We start from the raw sequence: 13,519 nt of genomic DNA on the forward strand, positions 1-13,519 counted from the left end.
TGTTGTTTTTGCAAACACTTGATATATCCTGCTCCTCCCTTACCTCTTGGGAGCAGTCCCTCAGAGCTATCTGAGAGGCTGCCTCCCGGGCTTAAGTCCTCAGGACGTCAGTCAAATAAAACCTAACTCTCAACTTTTAGGTTGTGCATTTTTTTTTCAGCCGACAGGTATCTGATGTTCTTAAGGACTAAATCTCAGTCACTCTCTCAGTTTAGAGAAATGTAAAATGTAGCTAAATAATTCCAGTTACCAGAGGAGGATTTAAAAAGTATTCCCTAAATGGAAAACTATTTCAACATAGAATGGATTAATCGAGAAGCGCTGTAAGGAAGTATAGGATACTCTCAACGTCGTGTTTAAGAAGTAACACAGACATGGCTTCAGATCAAAGTGGAAACAGAGATCATCTCTAAAGAAGAGGGGAGAGAGGAAGCCTTCCCTCCTCACTTCTCCGTTTTTACATGCCTCCTGCTTCAGCCCCACAGTTCTGGGAGCCCAGGGGCTCTGGTCCAGGGGCTACCTGGGGGAGGCAGAAGCAGCCAACCCAGCGCTGCCCAGGGCCAGCCTGGAAATGTGGCGGCGGGGATGGACCGCCGGAAGTGTACAGCAATGGAAGCGAAATTTTCGGTCCCTAGAACTTCACTCTCTTAGCCTCAGCCTCGTCCTCTGGGGAAGAGGAGGAGGGTGGCCAGTACCAAAGAAGACAAGGAAGCTGTAGTCGTGGAAAAGGGGGGCAGGAGTGGCTGGAGGAAGGCCCTGCGACTGCATACGACAGCTGCTCAAGGTTTGCAGCCACTTTAAGCCAGCCTCCGAAGACTGATTTTTTTTTTTTTTTTAATGAAGGTATAGTCTAAAAAAGAGTCTCACCTGAACCTCTGAGCCTCTAAGGTAAAGCCACCTGCCTCTCTCTAATAGGCCCCAGATGTCCCCACCATCCACTGAAATGCAAAGTCACTCAAGAACTAAAAAGATTTTCCCTCTTTGGCAGCTGTGTGCTCAGGCCCTATCCTGTGAACCTTCCCTCTCCCCTGATCGCGAGAGCAGGAATAAAGTTCACAATCTGGTCTCAGGACACTAAGGCTGTCTAAAATGTCATAGAAATGTCCACACAGGGCAGACAACTGCAAGGTCAATGCTGGCGTTTATTCTTCCCGCTGCAGCAATGCAGCTGTTTCTGGAGCTCAGGCCCCACCTCATTAGTGGGAAAGATTCTCCAAGGAAACCTGCTTTGAATGTTGTGTTCACCTGCTCTTCAAACGAAGAGATCTGCCATCTGTACATTCTTAAGACGTCCAACAAGCAGCTTGCATCCAAGACCTCTTCATCAGTGACTTCTTGGCAGGATAAAGCTGGGAACAAAAAAGGAAGCACAGTTATTAAGTGAACCAGCACAACAACTAACCAGAAAACCTGCACAGCACAACGTGTCAAAGCTAATTAAAAATGTAAGGACTGTAAAATTCACCTTGGAATTATATCTCTTTCATTATTCTTCCTTGTAGCCTTACCCAATGCTTAGTACACTAGTAGACACTTCGTGTTTGTCGAATGAATGTAATTTTTCATGAGGCTGCAGCATTTCAATGAAGTAATTGACTTTCAGATATCTGAATTACTATCATCAATATAAATTTACTGTTGCAAGATTTGTAGTGAATAAAATGATCTTAACTCACAACTCTGAGGGACAGGAGGGCCTTTAAACAACCATCTGGTCCAACCCTACACTCACTGCCCTAACCCCCTCCACATGACTCTCTCCTGTGGCCATAAGGCCTTCTCTTGGATTTGTTTGCATTTGAGTTTCTTCTTCTTTTTTTTTTTTTTTTTTTGGGGGGGGGTTATTTATTTATTTATTTATTTTATTTATGGCTGTGTTGGGTCTTCGTTTCTGTGCGAGGGCTTTCTCTAGTTGTGGCAAGTGGGGGCCACTCTTCGTCGCGGTGCGTGGGCCTCTCATTATCGCGGCCTCTCTTGTTGCGGAGCACAGGCTCCAGACGCGCAGGTTCAGTAATTGTGGCTCACGGGCCCAGTCGCTCCGCAGCATGGGGGATCTTCCCAGACCAGGGCTCGAACCCATGTTCCCTGCATTGGCAGGCAGATTCTTAACCACTGCGCCACCAGGGAAGCCCTGCATTTGAGTTTCTGATTATCACCGCAAAGCATCAAGCTCTATGAGGCAGCCTGAAAACGTCTTCTGAGTGGTTTTCTTTTCAATCAAGGTAGAATCAAGCCTAATAGACAAAAATAAAATCTGATGGGCTTATGAACTTATATTACAATTACATCTAGATCAGGGTTGGCAAACTTTTTCTGGAAGGGGTCATCTAGTAAACATTTTAGGCTTTGCAGGTGTCTGTAGCAACTACTCATCTCTGCCAATGTAGCACAAAAAGCAGCCATAGATGACAGATAAATAATATGTAATATTACATATTACATAGATAATATGTAAACAAATGGCCATGGCTGTGTTTCAATAAAACTTTATTCACAAAAACAGGCGGTGGGACTTCCCTGGTGGTGCAGTGGTTAAGAACCCGCCTGCCAATGCAGGCGACACGGGTTCGAGCCCTGGTCCGGGAAGATCCCACATGCCGCGGAGCAACTAAGCCCGTGCGCCACAACTACTGTGCTTGCACTCTAGAGCCCGTGAGCCACAACTACTGAGCCCACGTGCCACAACTACTGAAGCCCGTGCGCCTAGAGCCACAACAACAAGCCGCGCGCCTTGCTCCACAACAAGAGAAGCCACCACAATGAAAAGCCCGCGCACCGCAACGAAGAGTAGCCCCCGCTTGCCGCAACTATAGAAAGCCCACGCGCAGCAACAAAGACCCAATGCAGCCAAAAATAAATAAATAAATAAAGTCATTTAAAAAAAGAAACAAAAAAAAAACAGGCGGTAAGCCAAATTTGGCCCAAGGGCCATAGTTTGTTGATTCCTGATCTTGACCATCCCCCGTCCCATAGCATATTATTATGGACCAGTATATCACACTGGGCCAGTACTGCTAGTGCAGAGGAGATAAAAATACAGGAGCCTGCCCTCTCAACGCAGTTTCTGGGAGTTCAGCGATTCTCCAGATAAACTAAGCCAGCCTGTTTCTCCTCCTTGATTTGCAGTCAGTGAACTTGAGAGATGGCTCTGAATACTGCAGGCTGACTCTGGAGGGTCTGAACATTGCCAACGCCACCCCTGTCGGAACATGGCTGGTGCCGTGGGTGGTGACCTGTGGTGGAGAAGCAGCAGCGTTGGCGGCCAGTAGCCAGTTATCAGTGCAAATAAACCCTGAGGTCAGACCTTTACCCTCCAGTATGAAGGAGACCCATCAGGAGAGGTACTGTTCCTTCCTTCTTCCTCCTACATTCCCAGGCAGCCCTTCTGTTAGCTTTTACCCTCCCAAGGAAAATCTGAATGTCCCCCTCAGCCCAATTTTGCCTACAATGCTGTGTGGCAATGTGGCAATGTCTACTAATTTTCATACCCTACAATCCAGCAGTATGACTTTCTCAGGATCTACCCCAGGGAAAGAGGTGCCTATGTGCACGATGGGCATGTACAAGGACGTTCACTGCAGCCTGTTTATGTAGACAAGGCACCGGAAGCAAATGGCTAAGTAAACCGGGATATCTTGCGATTATGGATGCTAGGCAGCTGTAAGGGTGCGTGACGTTTGTAAATCACATGTTTGATAAGGGCTTGAGAGCCAAAATATATAAGGAACTCCTAAAACTCAACAACAACAAAAATACTGAAAACCAAATTAAAAAATGGACAAAAGATCTGAATAGACATTTCATTACAAAAACACAGAAAAACCCTAGAAATGGCCAATAAACACATGAAAAGATGCTCAACATAACCTATGATTAGGGAAATGCAAATCAAGACCACAATGAGATATCACTTTCACACCCATCAAAAAGACAGACAGGGCTTCCCTGGTGGCGCAGTGGTTGAGAGTCTGCCTGCCAATGCAGGGGACACGGGTTCGAGCCCTGGTCTGGGAAGATCCCACGTGCCGCGGAGCAGCTGGGCCCGTGAGCCACAATTACTGAGCCTGCGCATCTGGAGCCTGTGCTCCGCAACAAGAGAGGCCGCGACAGTGAGAGGCCCGCGCACCGCGATGAAGAGTGGCCCCTGCTTGCCGCAACTAGAGAAAGCCCTCGCACAGAAACGAAGACCCAACACAGCCATAAATAAATAAATAAATAAAGCTTCCATTTAAAATAAATAAATAAATTAAAAAAATAAAAACGCAAATATAAGACCATTTAACAACAACAACAAAAAAAAAAGACAGACAATAACAAGTGCTGGTGAGGATGTGGAGAACCGGAACATTTGTGCACTGCTGGTGGGAATGTAAAATGCCAAAGCTGCTATGGAAAGCGTATGGTGATTCCTCAAAATAGTAAACAGAATTACCATTTGATCCAGCAATTCCACTTCTGGGTCTATACCCCCCAAAATTAAAAGCACGGGCTTGAACAGATATCTGTACACCAGTGTCCATAGCAGCATTATTCACAATGGCCAAAAGGTGGAAACAACCCAAACATCCACTGACCTATAAATGGATAAACAAAATGTAGTGTGTATATACATACATATACACACACAGTGGAATATTACTCATATTCAGCCTTAAAAAGGAATGAAATTCTGACACATGCTACAACGTGGATGAACCTCAAGGACATTATGCTAAGTGAAACAAACCAGACATAAAAGGACAAATATTGTATGATTCCACTTAAATATGGTACATAGTCAAACTCATAGAGACAGAAAATAGAATAGTAGTTACCAGGGTCTGGGGGTAGTGGAAAATGGAAATTATTGTTTAATGGATACAGAGTTGCAATACGGGAAGATGCAAACTTCCTGGAGATGAATAGTGGTCATGGTTGCACAACAATGTGAATATACTTAATACTACAGAACCGTTTACTTGAAAATGGTTATGGTGGTAAATTTTACATTATGAATATTTTACCTCAATTTGTAAAAATGGGCAAAGGATATGAGTTGGCAGTTCACAGAAGACAAAATACATGAGACCAGTAAACTCACAAAAAGAAAAAAAAACCCGGTGAATGAGGTAGAGCTACAAGTACTGAAATGGCCATTTTTCTAATACATATCACGTTATTTGGTCATGAAAAAACAAACAAAACAATATATCATTTCTGTGGGTACTTAGAAACATAGTTAAATGCACAGAAAATGGTCTGGAAGGTTACACTTATCTTTTACTTTTGGGAAGGAAGGAGGGGAGCGGGACCGGGGTAGTGATAAAGAGAATTTTAGCCTTATCTGTAATGCTTTAATTTTTTAACAAGAAGAATTTACTCATGCATTACTTATATAATTAAAAACTATTTCTAAAAACCAAAATAAAAGACACTGAGAATCAGAAGCAGAGAAGGAAGGATATAATGGGAGGACAACACCTAACGCTACATTATGACACCTATGTGGACGTGTCAGTTCTTCACACAGTCTTTGGGATGGTTTTTTTTTTTTTTTTTTTTTTTAAACAGGGCAGTAAAAGAAATTATTTTCAAGTTGCCTCTTATACAGAAGAGCAGAACTTACTTTTCATAAAGGTTTCTGTGTCAAGCTGAGATCATACCTCAGTGAAGCAATATTTAGCTGAGTGTTTTTAAAATCCAATTTTTTTTTCTGACTATGTGAGTAATACACAATTATTGAAAGTTTTAGTAGTTTTTGGTTTTTTTCATGTTTTTAAACTGTCACCTGCACCATGCCAAAATAGCCATGGCTAACATTTTGGCTTTTTCTGTCCAGCCTTTTTCTGTGGAAATTTTTGCTTTGGCTGAAGTAAAATTATACCATATTTCGTACCTCACTCTTTCAAACTTAATAGAATAGCCTATACCCTCTCCCAAATTAAATTAAAAGCAAAACAAAAACATTCATAAAGATGATTCTTAATGGCTATGCAACATTCCATTGATTGCTTAATCATTCTACTGCTGGATAACCATATTCTTTCTTTTTTCCCCCCATTACCACTAGGTGTTGGAGATCTTTGCACATATAGTCAGCCATCCATACCCACTGGTTCCGCATCCTCAGATTCAACCAAGGATTGAAAATACTCAGGAAGGGAATTCCCTGGCGGTCCAGTGGTTAAGACTCCGCGCTTCCACTGCCAGGGGCCCAGGTTCAAGCCCTAGTAGGGGAACTAAGATCCCACTGCACAGTGCAGCCCAAATAAAAGAAAATACTCAGGAAAACAAATTCCAGAAAGTTCCCCAAAGCAAAACTTGAATTTGCCAGGCACCGGCAACTATTTACATAGCATTCCAGGCACCCGCAACTATTTACATAGTATTTACATTGTATCAGGTATTATAAGTAACATAGAGATGATTTAAAGTTTATGGGAGGATGTAGGTAGGTTATACACAAACACTACACCGTTTCATATAAGGGACTTGAGCATCTGCAGATTTTGGTATCTGCGTGTGGGGTTGTCCAGATGCTATAGGAGGAAACCTAGTTCTACAGTCAAAAAAAGTGGTTTCAAAATGAAGTTAGATTGGTGGCTTCTTAAAACCTTTACCAAGCCCGTGTACACTGTGACTCTCCAAGCTCGGGGCCAGTATTGGGCCATTCCCACACTTGTTTGCCCTGAGAACTCCACTGCAGGCTAGTGTAAATCACGGTCCACCAATTACTTGGTCAAATGGTAGTGAACATTTTGCAAGCTATTACTGTGTGGTTCCACTGTTTTCCAGAAAGGCTGCCCCAAGTTACACCACCACCAGCATGTATGAAGGTGTCACCCAACAGCTGGTCAGGATTGTGGATTTTCCAGTCTTTGCTGACAGGCCAAAAAATGGTACCTCACTATTATGTTATTTACATTTCTTTGATGATGGCCAAATTGCTTATTTTGTTTGTTAGATGCATTCTGTATCTATCTAAATACAATTTGTATTATTTCTTTTGTGAATTACCTTATTTCCTAGGCTAAGACACTTTTTGTTTTTAAACTTTGATGTTTGTGAAACCAGAGTACTTCTTACAGTCAAAATGCTTAAATGGAAGTGGATTTTTCTCCTTCCCTAAAAAGCTGTTACTAAACTGACAATTTTTAAAATAAACGATTACAGCTTTGATTTAAAAAAAAAATACCTGTCTCTATCTATTGGGCCCTTATGATCTTTTTCTACACAAAGGCTATTAACCTTCTGCCTGCCATCTGGGCTGCTGCTTTGAAAGTGCACAGCACGCCCTTTACATTTCCAGGTAGGTACCTTTCAAGAGGCGCAACAGTGTCAAGGACAAGTACTGGTGTTGGGGGCACTCCTTCTGATCCCTGGTGTACTGGGTGGTGAACTCTTCCAGCCACTTGATGAAGGTGGGGCAGGCAGACAGGCCTTGCAACAGGGAGTTCATGAAGCAGGTGTTCCCCAAGTTGACAAGGCCAGGCACAAGCCCTAAAAAAGTGGGGGGAACAAGAGAACAGAGCATCACATTGGACCATCTCCTTTTTCTTCTCCCATCTGGGACCCAGAATTCCTGCACCGTGGCCTTGGACTGAAAACCCCTACCTCAGAAAGTCCTCATCCACAGAGAGCAGGGGGTCAGGCATCCTGTCCTAGCCGAGGCCCAGTCCTACTACCGCTCCTTCAGGAGACCGCAAGCCGCAGAAGGACAAGTCCGGGCCGCGTGTGACTACTGAAATGCACCAGAGTGTCTGGCACAGCCTGGCTTCCATTGAATGTTCAGAAACACTGAGTAACCTCTCTCTCTCTTTCTCTCCCTCACTCTCTCTCTCTTCTTTGTTAAGAAAGCAATGTTTCTCACAACAGAAGAAAACAATTGTTCTGTTCTTGTTCCCCAGGACAATGATTTTGTTCTTATAATCAGTGGGAAAGACACCACTACTGCCATTCTGATCAGTCCTTCTGCAAAGAGATCAACAAAATCTGACATACTTCCCTCTTCCGCTGAAATTAAAAAACAAAAACAAACAAAAAAAACGCTTTTTATTATGAGAGTTCTCAAACATGCACAAAAGAAGAGCAGATATCTAATGAACCCCAGTTACAACCATCCCCAGATTTAACAGTGATCAACATTCTCCTACACCTGTCCCTTTTATGTATTTATTTATTTTGGCTGAATTTTAATCAATATAAGTAGAGCAACATTGACAAAGGGGGGCATTTTTAAAAATAAGGAAATAGACTTTTGTGTTAGTGAAGAAACGAACTTGAAACATTTACTAGTGACTAGCAGCTATTCAGTGAAAGCACAAAGGCGTCACACAATTAGGCAGCTGTACAACTGAAAAACACAATGGCCATAGCAATGAGAACACTTAGACAATTAAGCCACTTGAAATTTTTCATTACGAAGCATGTCTCAAACTCATGACCTTAGTGGGGGTGAAATATAACTCTTTTTACTATGGGGTATAAAATAATGAGTCATTAAAATTAACTTCTGTTTAAAAGAAAGTACTATTGACAAAACTGAAGATACAAGAGAACCAAAAACGTCCTCCCCTTTTTGTACTGTTTTTAAACAATAAGAGTTTGGGTCCGGTCTATAGACCATGATCCAAAGGCTTCATTCTTACCTTTTCTACGCTTCTTTCTTTCTGTAATGGGACCCCAAATAACATATATTCCTGCTGCTAGCGCAGCGGCAATTCCACCTATAACACCCCAGTTCTTCATGACTTTATATCTAAAAAAGAAAATAAGTTTACTGTCTTTCCTCATCACAAATGCAGTATGTGTATATACAGGTACAGGTACACAGAAATAACATTTCATCAAAATAACCCACTGGCCTGCCAAATACCTAGCTTTCAGATTAAACTAATATACAGTATAGGATTATGTCTTGAAAATCAGCACATTTAGACATTAGGATTTAAAACCTAAGTCGGAGCACAACCTCCCCAGAGCCCCACCGGCCAGGGCTTTCCTCCTGCTCTGCCTCTCATTCTGCTGCCATACTGGCCGCCACCCCGGCCACAGCCAAGCTCCCACCCCAGGGCCTCTGCACTGCTGCTCTCTCTGCCTCAGATGCTGTTCCCCCAGGTCCCACCGCTTGGCTCACTCGCTCCCCATCCCTTCACTTCTAACAAACTACTAGAACCTGCACTCGTGGCCCTTTTACCCAGTTCTACTTTCTCTTTTTACCACAGAGCTCACCACCTTCCAACCTAACTTTCACTTATTCACCACGTTTATTTTCGGTCTCCCGCAACTGAAATGCAAAGTCCCCACAGGCAGGGCTCTTTGTTTTACACACTAACATATCCCAAGTGTTTCCAAGTATTTAGATCACATAGTAGGTTCTTGATAATATTTATTGAATGATTGGGACCTGGAGAAATATAGAAATGGATTTATCTTTTAGGTTATTAAACAGAGTGGGGGAGAGGCATACAATAGTGTAAAAGATCTTCTAAATATTTATTAAATTACAGATTTCTTCATTTGAGGCTTGACTCGAATACTGAAGTTATTCTTTTACTACAAATAAAGAAATTTCACCAGTAACTTAAAACACTGTCTTCATACACAGTTATGTATTTCCACTAAATAAGGCAACCAATATATGTACCTACATATATCTGTGCAATATATACCTGTATATATGTGTTAGCTACATATATGTGTGTGTGTGTTTAAAATATTCTTATCCCAATATATGGATCATGTGAGTATTGTTTTGATCTCAACTCAGTCAACATTAACTCAGGGAAGAGCCACTGGTCATACCAGTAACTCTGTCTACAACAACCAACATTTTTCCAATGTCATGGCTGATGTGATACACAACTGATGACTGAATTTCAAATAAATCTTTGTTCTCCCAAGACAGTGTTGGTAGAATGTGCACAGAACTTGGTTAAGAAAGTGGAATTCCGTAATCTGGTTCAGTTCTGGTTCTGCTATTCCCTACGGCGTCATTGTACCTTCTAAGCCTCAGCTTCCTCATCTGTACAATGGGGACAATTGTGAGACCTACCTTACAGAATTATTGTAAAGACTGAATAAGTGCTAATGCATGGGGTGCATAGTAAGAGCTTAATAAATGTTAGCTGCTGCAATTATCAAGAATTATAATCTCAGCTTCATTCATGAAAGTTATTCTTGAAGTTTCTTAATGCAACACTGTGCTGACTTTTACACAACAGGTATATTCACGTGAGGCCACGTGGATCTGAACTCATGTCTGTTGGGCTGCCAAGTCTGTGCTTCAAACCAGGAAGCTCATGGGGAAATTGAAGGACAGAATGTCAAAAGGATGGGAGAGAGGGCCTGCCTAGGTCCTAAGTAGGGCATGGATAAAAAACCCAGGGCCAAGTGTAACTCTGGAAACCCCACAACACGAGGAGAGTAGTGGGGCCTGGGAGTGAAAAGATCTGGCTTCTCCCCGCAGCTCTGCTGTCAGCTCAGCTGTAGGACCACAGGCATGGCCACCGCAAGGCCCGTGTCCCAACTACAGAATGGGGGCGCTGGACAGGATCGCCACTGAGGACTTCCAACCCTGGGATAATAAGCTCTTTAGACTGCTCCAGTTCCAGAGGGAGGAAGCTGACCTGAGCAATGGGTCTCAGTCATTTAGGGTCAGGGAGGGGGCTTGTGGGGAGGGACGGAGCCACAGTGCTCAGCTCTGAAGCCTGGAGCCCGAGGGAGGGTGGATAAGAGAAGGGACATAGGGACCCTGACAGGGTTAAGAACCCATACTATTGGGGGGGTCCTAGCAGGAATGTGGGATCTTAACAGGACTGGGAGCCTTAACAGGTTAAGGGGTCCTGATTGGTTTAGGTGCCCTTGCAAGATAAAGAGCCACTAATTAGATTAGGGACCCATACAGACTAAGGGATCCCTGGCAAAAGTGGGGGGGTGTGACAGGAAGAGGGGTACTGACAAAGTGTGGGTGGGGGGCGCTAGCAAGCCCGGGGCACTTTACAGGGTTGTGAGAACCATGGCAGGACTGGGGAGCTTGACAGGTTGGGGAACCCTAGCAGGCCAGGAACTGACATGACTAGGGAGCCCAGAAGGATTGGGGGTATCTTGAAAGGAAGAAGGGGTCCGGTAAGGCCTGCGAGGCGCTGAGAGCTCCGAGGGGGCCATTGACAAGGCTGAGGCTCCCTGGAAGTTCTGGGGACAATGACAGAATTAGAGGAGGCACTGGCAGGCGGAGGAGGGGGTGGAGGGGGCACTGATGAAACTGGGAGCGCCAGCAGAATTGGGGAGTGCCGACAGAATCGCCGTTGCCTGGAGGCCCTGGAGGCCCGTCGCCCTTCCCGCCCCAAGGCCTGGGCCTCCAACACTTCGGGACGCAGAAACCTCCGGAATGCTCACTCCGGCCCCTGGGGACCATTACTAGGGCGTGAAAGGGCCGCCATAGGCCAGCCTGGGTACCCTGGTCCCTCTGGTCACGGCCTCCCCGGCCGTCCCGCCCCTCAAAGCTCACCTGACGGCCGCCCCGGTCCGCAGGAAGCGCCGGAGGACCTTGTCGGCCGCGGTCATCGCCGCCTCAGCCCGGGAGCTCAGCATCGCGGCTGCGCGGGAGGCCTGCCGCCGCCCCCGCCGCGATCTCCGCGGCCGGACCCAGGTCTCCGGGGGCTCCCGAGACGGCGGAACCCGCGGCCAAAGTCCCAGCTCCTCCGGGGAGGGTAGACCGAGGGACGGGCTCCCGGAAGAAACGGAAGTGGTTCTCGCCGGTGGACTGGAGTCGACGGACCACCGCGTTGTTTTTCCTTTTCCCCCTTAGTCACTGGCGTCGGCGTCGGTTACTAAGGGAGGCCGTGCGGCCCGGGGCCGCTTGGTTTTCAAGTTTTGCTCGGGCCCTGTTCATAGTTACACATATCCCATTTGCAGAAGGGACCCTGGGTCATTTTTATTTTTCGGTGTGAAGAGGGCGACCCCCGCCTGAAAACGGGATCACGACTTGGCCACCGTTAGTTATAATTGTCGTCGGAGTGGAAATGGATCGCAGAGGAAGGGCCTTTAATGAGCATGTGGCCCATCTCTGACGACACCTATAGAGAAACCGAGACCTTTAATAATAACAGCCACCAAACTTATTGTTTACTTAAATGCATCGCTAAGTACGTCACATGCATTATTCATATTCAATCTTCACAGTTTTTACATCCCAGGAAGTACAAGAAATTTAGAGAAAAAGTCTTTTGACACAGTTTGTAAGTGGTGGAAACAAGATTGGCAGGCAAGTCTGTGTGTCTCCAGAATAGCAGTGTCCAATAGAAATATATGGAAGTAAACATTTAAAATTTTCTAGTAGCCACATTAAAGTGAAAAACAATAAATAAAATTAATTTTATCAGTATCTTTTACTTGACCCAATGTGTCCAAAATATTGTCATTTATATGGAAAAATTATTAATGAGATAATTTACATTCTTCTTTTGTACTAAGTACCTCTCAATTTGAACCAGCCGTTTTTCACGTACTCTATAGCCACAAGTGGCCAGCAGCTACAGCACTGGAGCCAGAGAGAATTTGCCCTCCCTTTTAATCACTTCCCCCAACTCCAGAGCAAGTAGTTGCAACTGCTTTAGTAAAGAAATCAAAGTTCTAGCTCAGTGGTTCTCAGAGTTTTTGGTCTCAGGACCCCTTTATACACTTACAAATTATAGAGAGTTTTGTTTAAGTGGATTATACCTAACTATACTTATACTATTAAAAATTAAAATTGAGAAATATGGAGAATCCTGACTCATACACTGGGTTTCACACTTTCCTTGCTGTAAACATAATAATTGAAACCGCTTGCCAAACACTTGCTAGCGGCTAGATCCCTGTGCTAAGTACCTACGTGCACTGTCCTATTTCATCCTCCCAACAACCCCACCAAGTAGGTTCTATTAAAATCTCCACTTCAGGGGCTTCCCTGGTGGCGCAGTGGTTGAGAATCTGCCTGCCAATGCAGGGAACACGGGTTCGAGCCCTGGTCCGGGAAGATCCCACATGCCACAGAGCAACTAGGCCCGTGAGCCACAACTACTGAAGCCCGCACGCCTAGACCCTGTGCTCCGCAACAAGAGAAGCCACTGCAATGAGAGGCCTGGGAACTGCAACAAAGAGTAGCCCCCGCTCGCCACAACTAGAGAAAGCCCACACACAGCAACGAAGACCCAACACAGCCAAAAATAAAAACAAATAATTAATTTAAAAAAAAGATGACTTGCTAGAAAGTTGTGTTACATGTGCATAAAGCATAATGTATTAAAAAAAAATCTCCACTTCACAGAAGAGGAAAGCCCAGAGAAGTAAAATGACTTGGCCAAGGTCACACAACTGGTTTGTGACCAGACAGGATGTCAGGAAGATCTGTGTGGATCTAAGGTCTGTGTCTTAGGCTGGACACTTCTGCCTCAGACTTGAGTCCATCAAGATGGGACCATTACTACCCCACACTGTGATCAACACTCCACATTGTGTTGGTTTCAAGTACCCACTTGGGCACATGGCCTTGATTCCA

General features: G+C 44.6%; 1 protein-coding gene across 3 annotated transcripts in view; it reads right to left on the reverse strand.

Annotated features, from left to right (window-relative positions):
• The window catches only part of USP30 (ubiquitin specific peptidase 30), a 27,401-nt gene extending 15,731 nt beyond the window's left edge, over positions 1-11,670 (reverse strand). For 2 of the 3 annotated variants that reach the window (XM_068562833.1, XM_068562835.1), the window contains exons 1-4: positions 11,489-11,669; positions 8,628-8,737; positions 7,297-7,479; positions 1,246-1,349 (exon numbers count right to left, since the gene is read on the reverse strand). In XM_068562833.1, coding sequence (XP_068418934.1) covers positions 1,246-1,349; positions 7,297-7,479; positions 8,628-8,737; positions 11,489-11,571 — 480 coding nt within the window. In that variant the 5' untranslated portion in view covers positions 11,572-11,669. Of the gene's footprint in view, positions 1-1,245; positions 1,350-7,296; positions 7,480-8,627; positions 8,738-11,488 lie in introns of all 3 variants that reach the window. The other variant, XM_068562834.1, reaches the window with a different exon arrangement.
• Between the last annotated feature and the right edge of the window lie 1,849 nt (positions 11,671-13,519).

The sequence above is a fragment of the Eschrichtius robustus genome, chromosome 14, assembly GCF_028021215.1.
Source record: "Eschrichtius robustus isolate mEscRob2 chromosome 14, mEscRob2.pri, whole genome shotgun sequence".
Classification (NCBI taxonomy): domain Eukaryota; kingdom Metazoa; phylum Chordata; class Mammalia; order Artiodactyla; family Eschrichtiidae; genus Eschrichtius; species Eschrichtius robustus.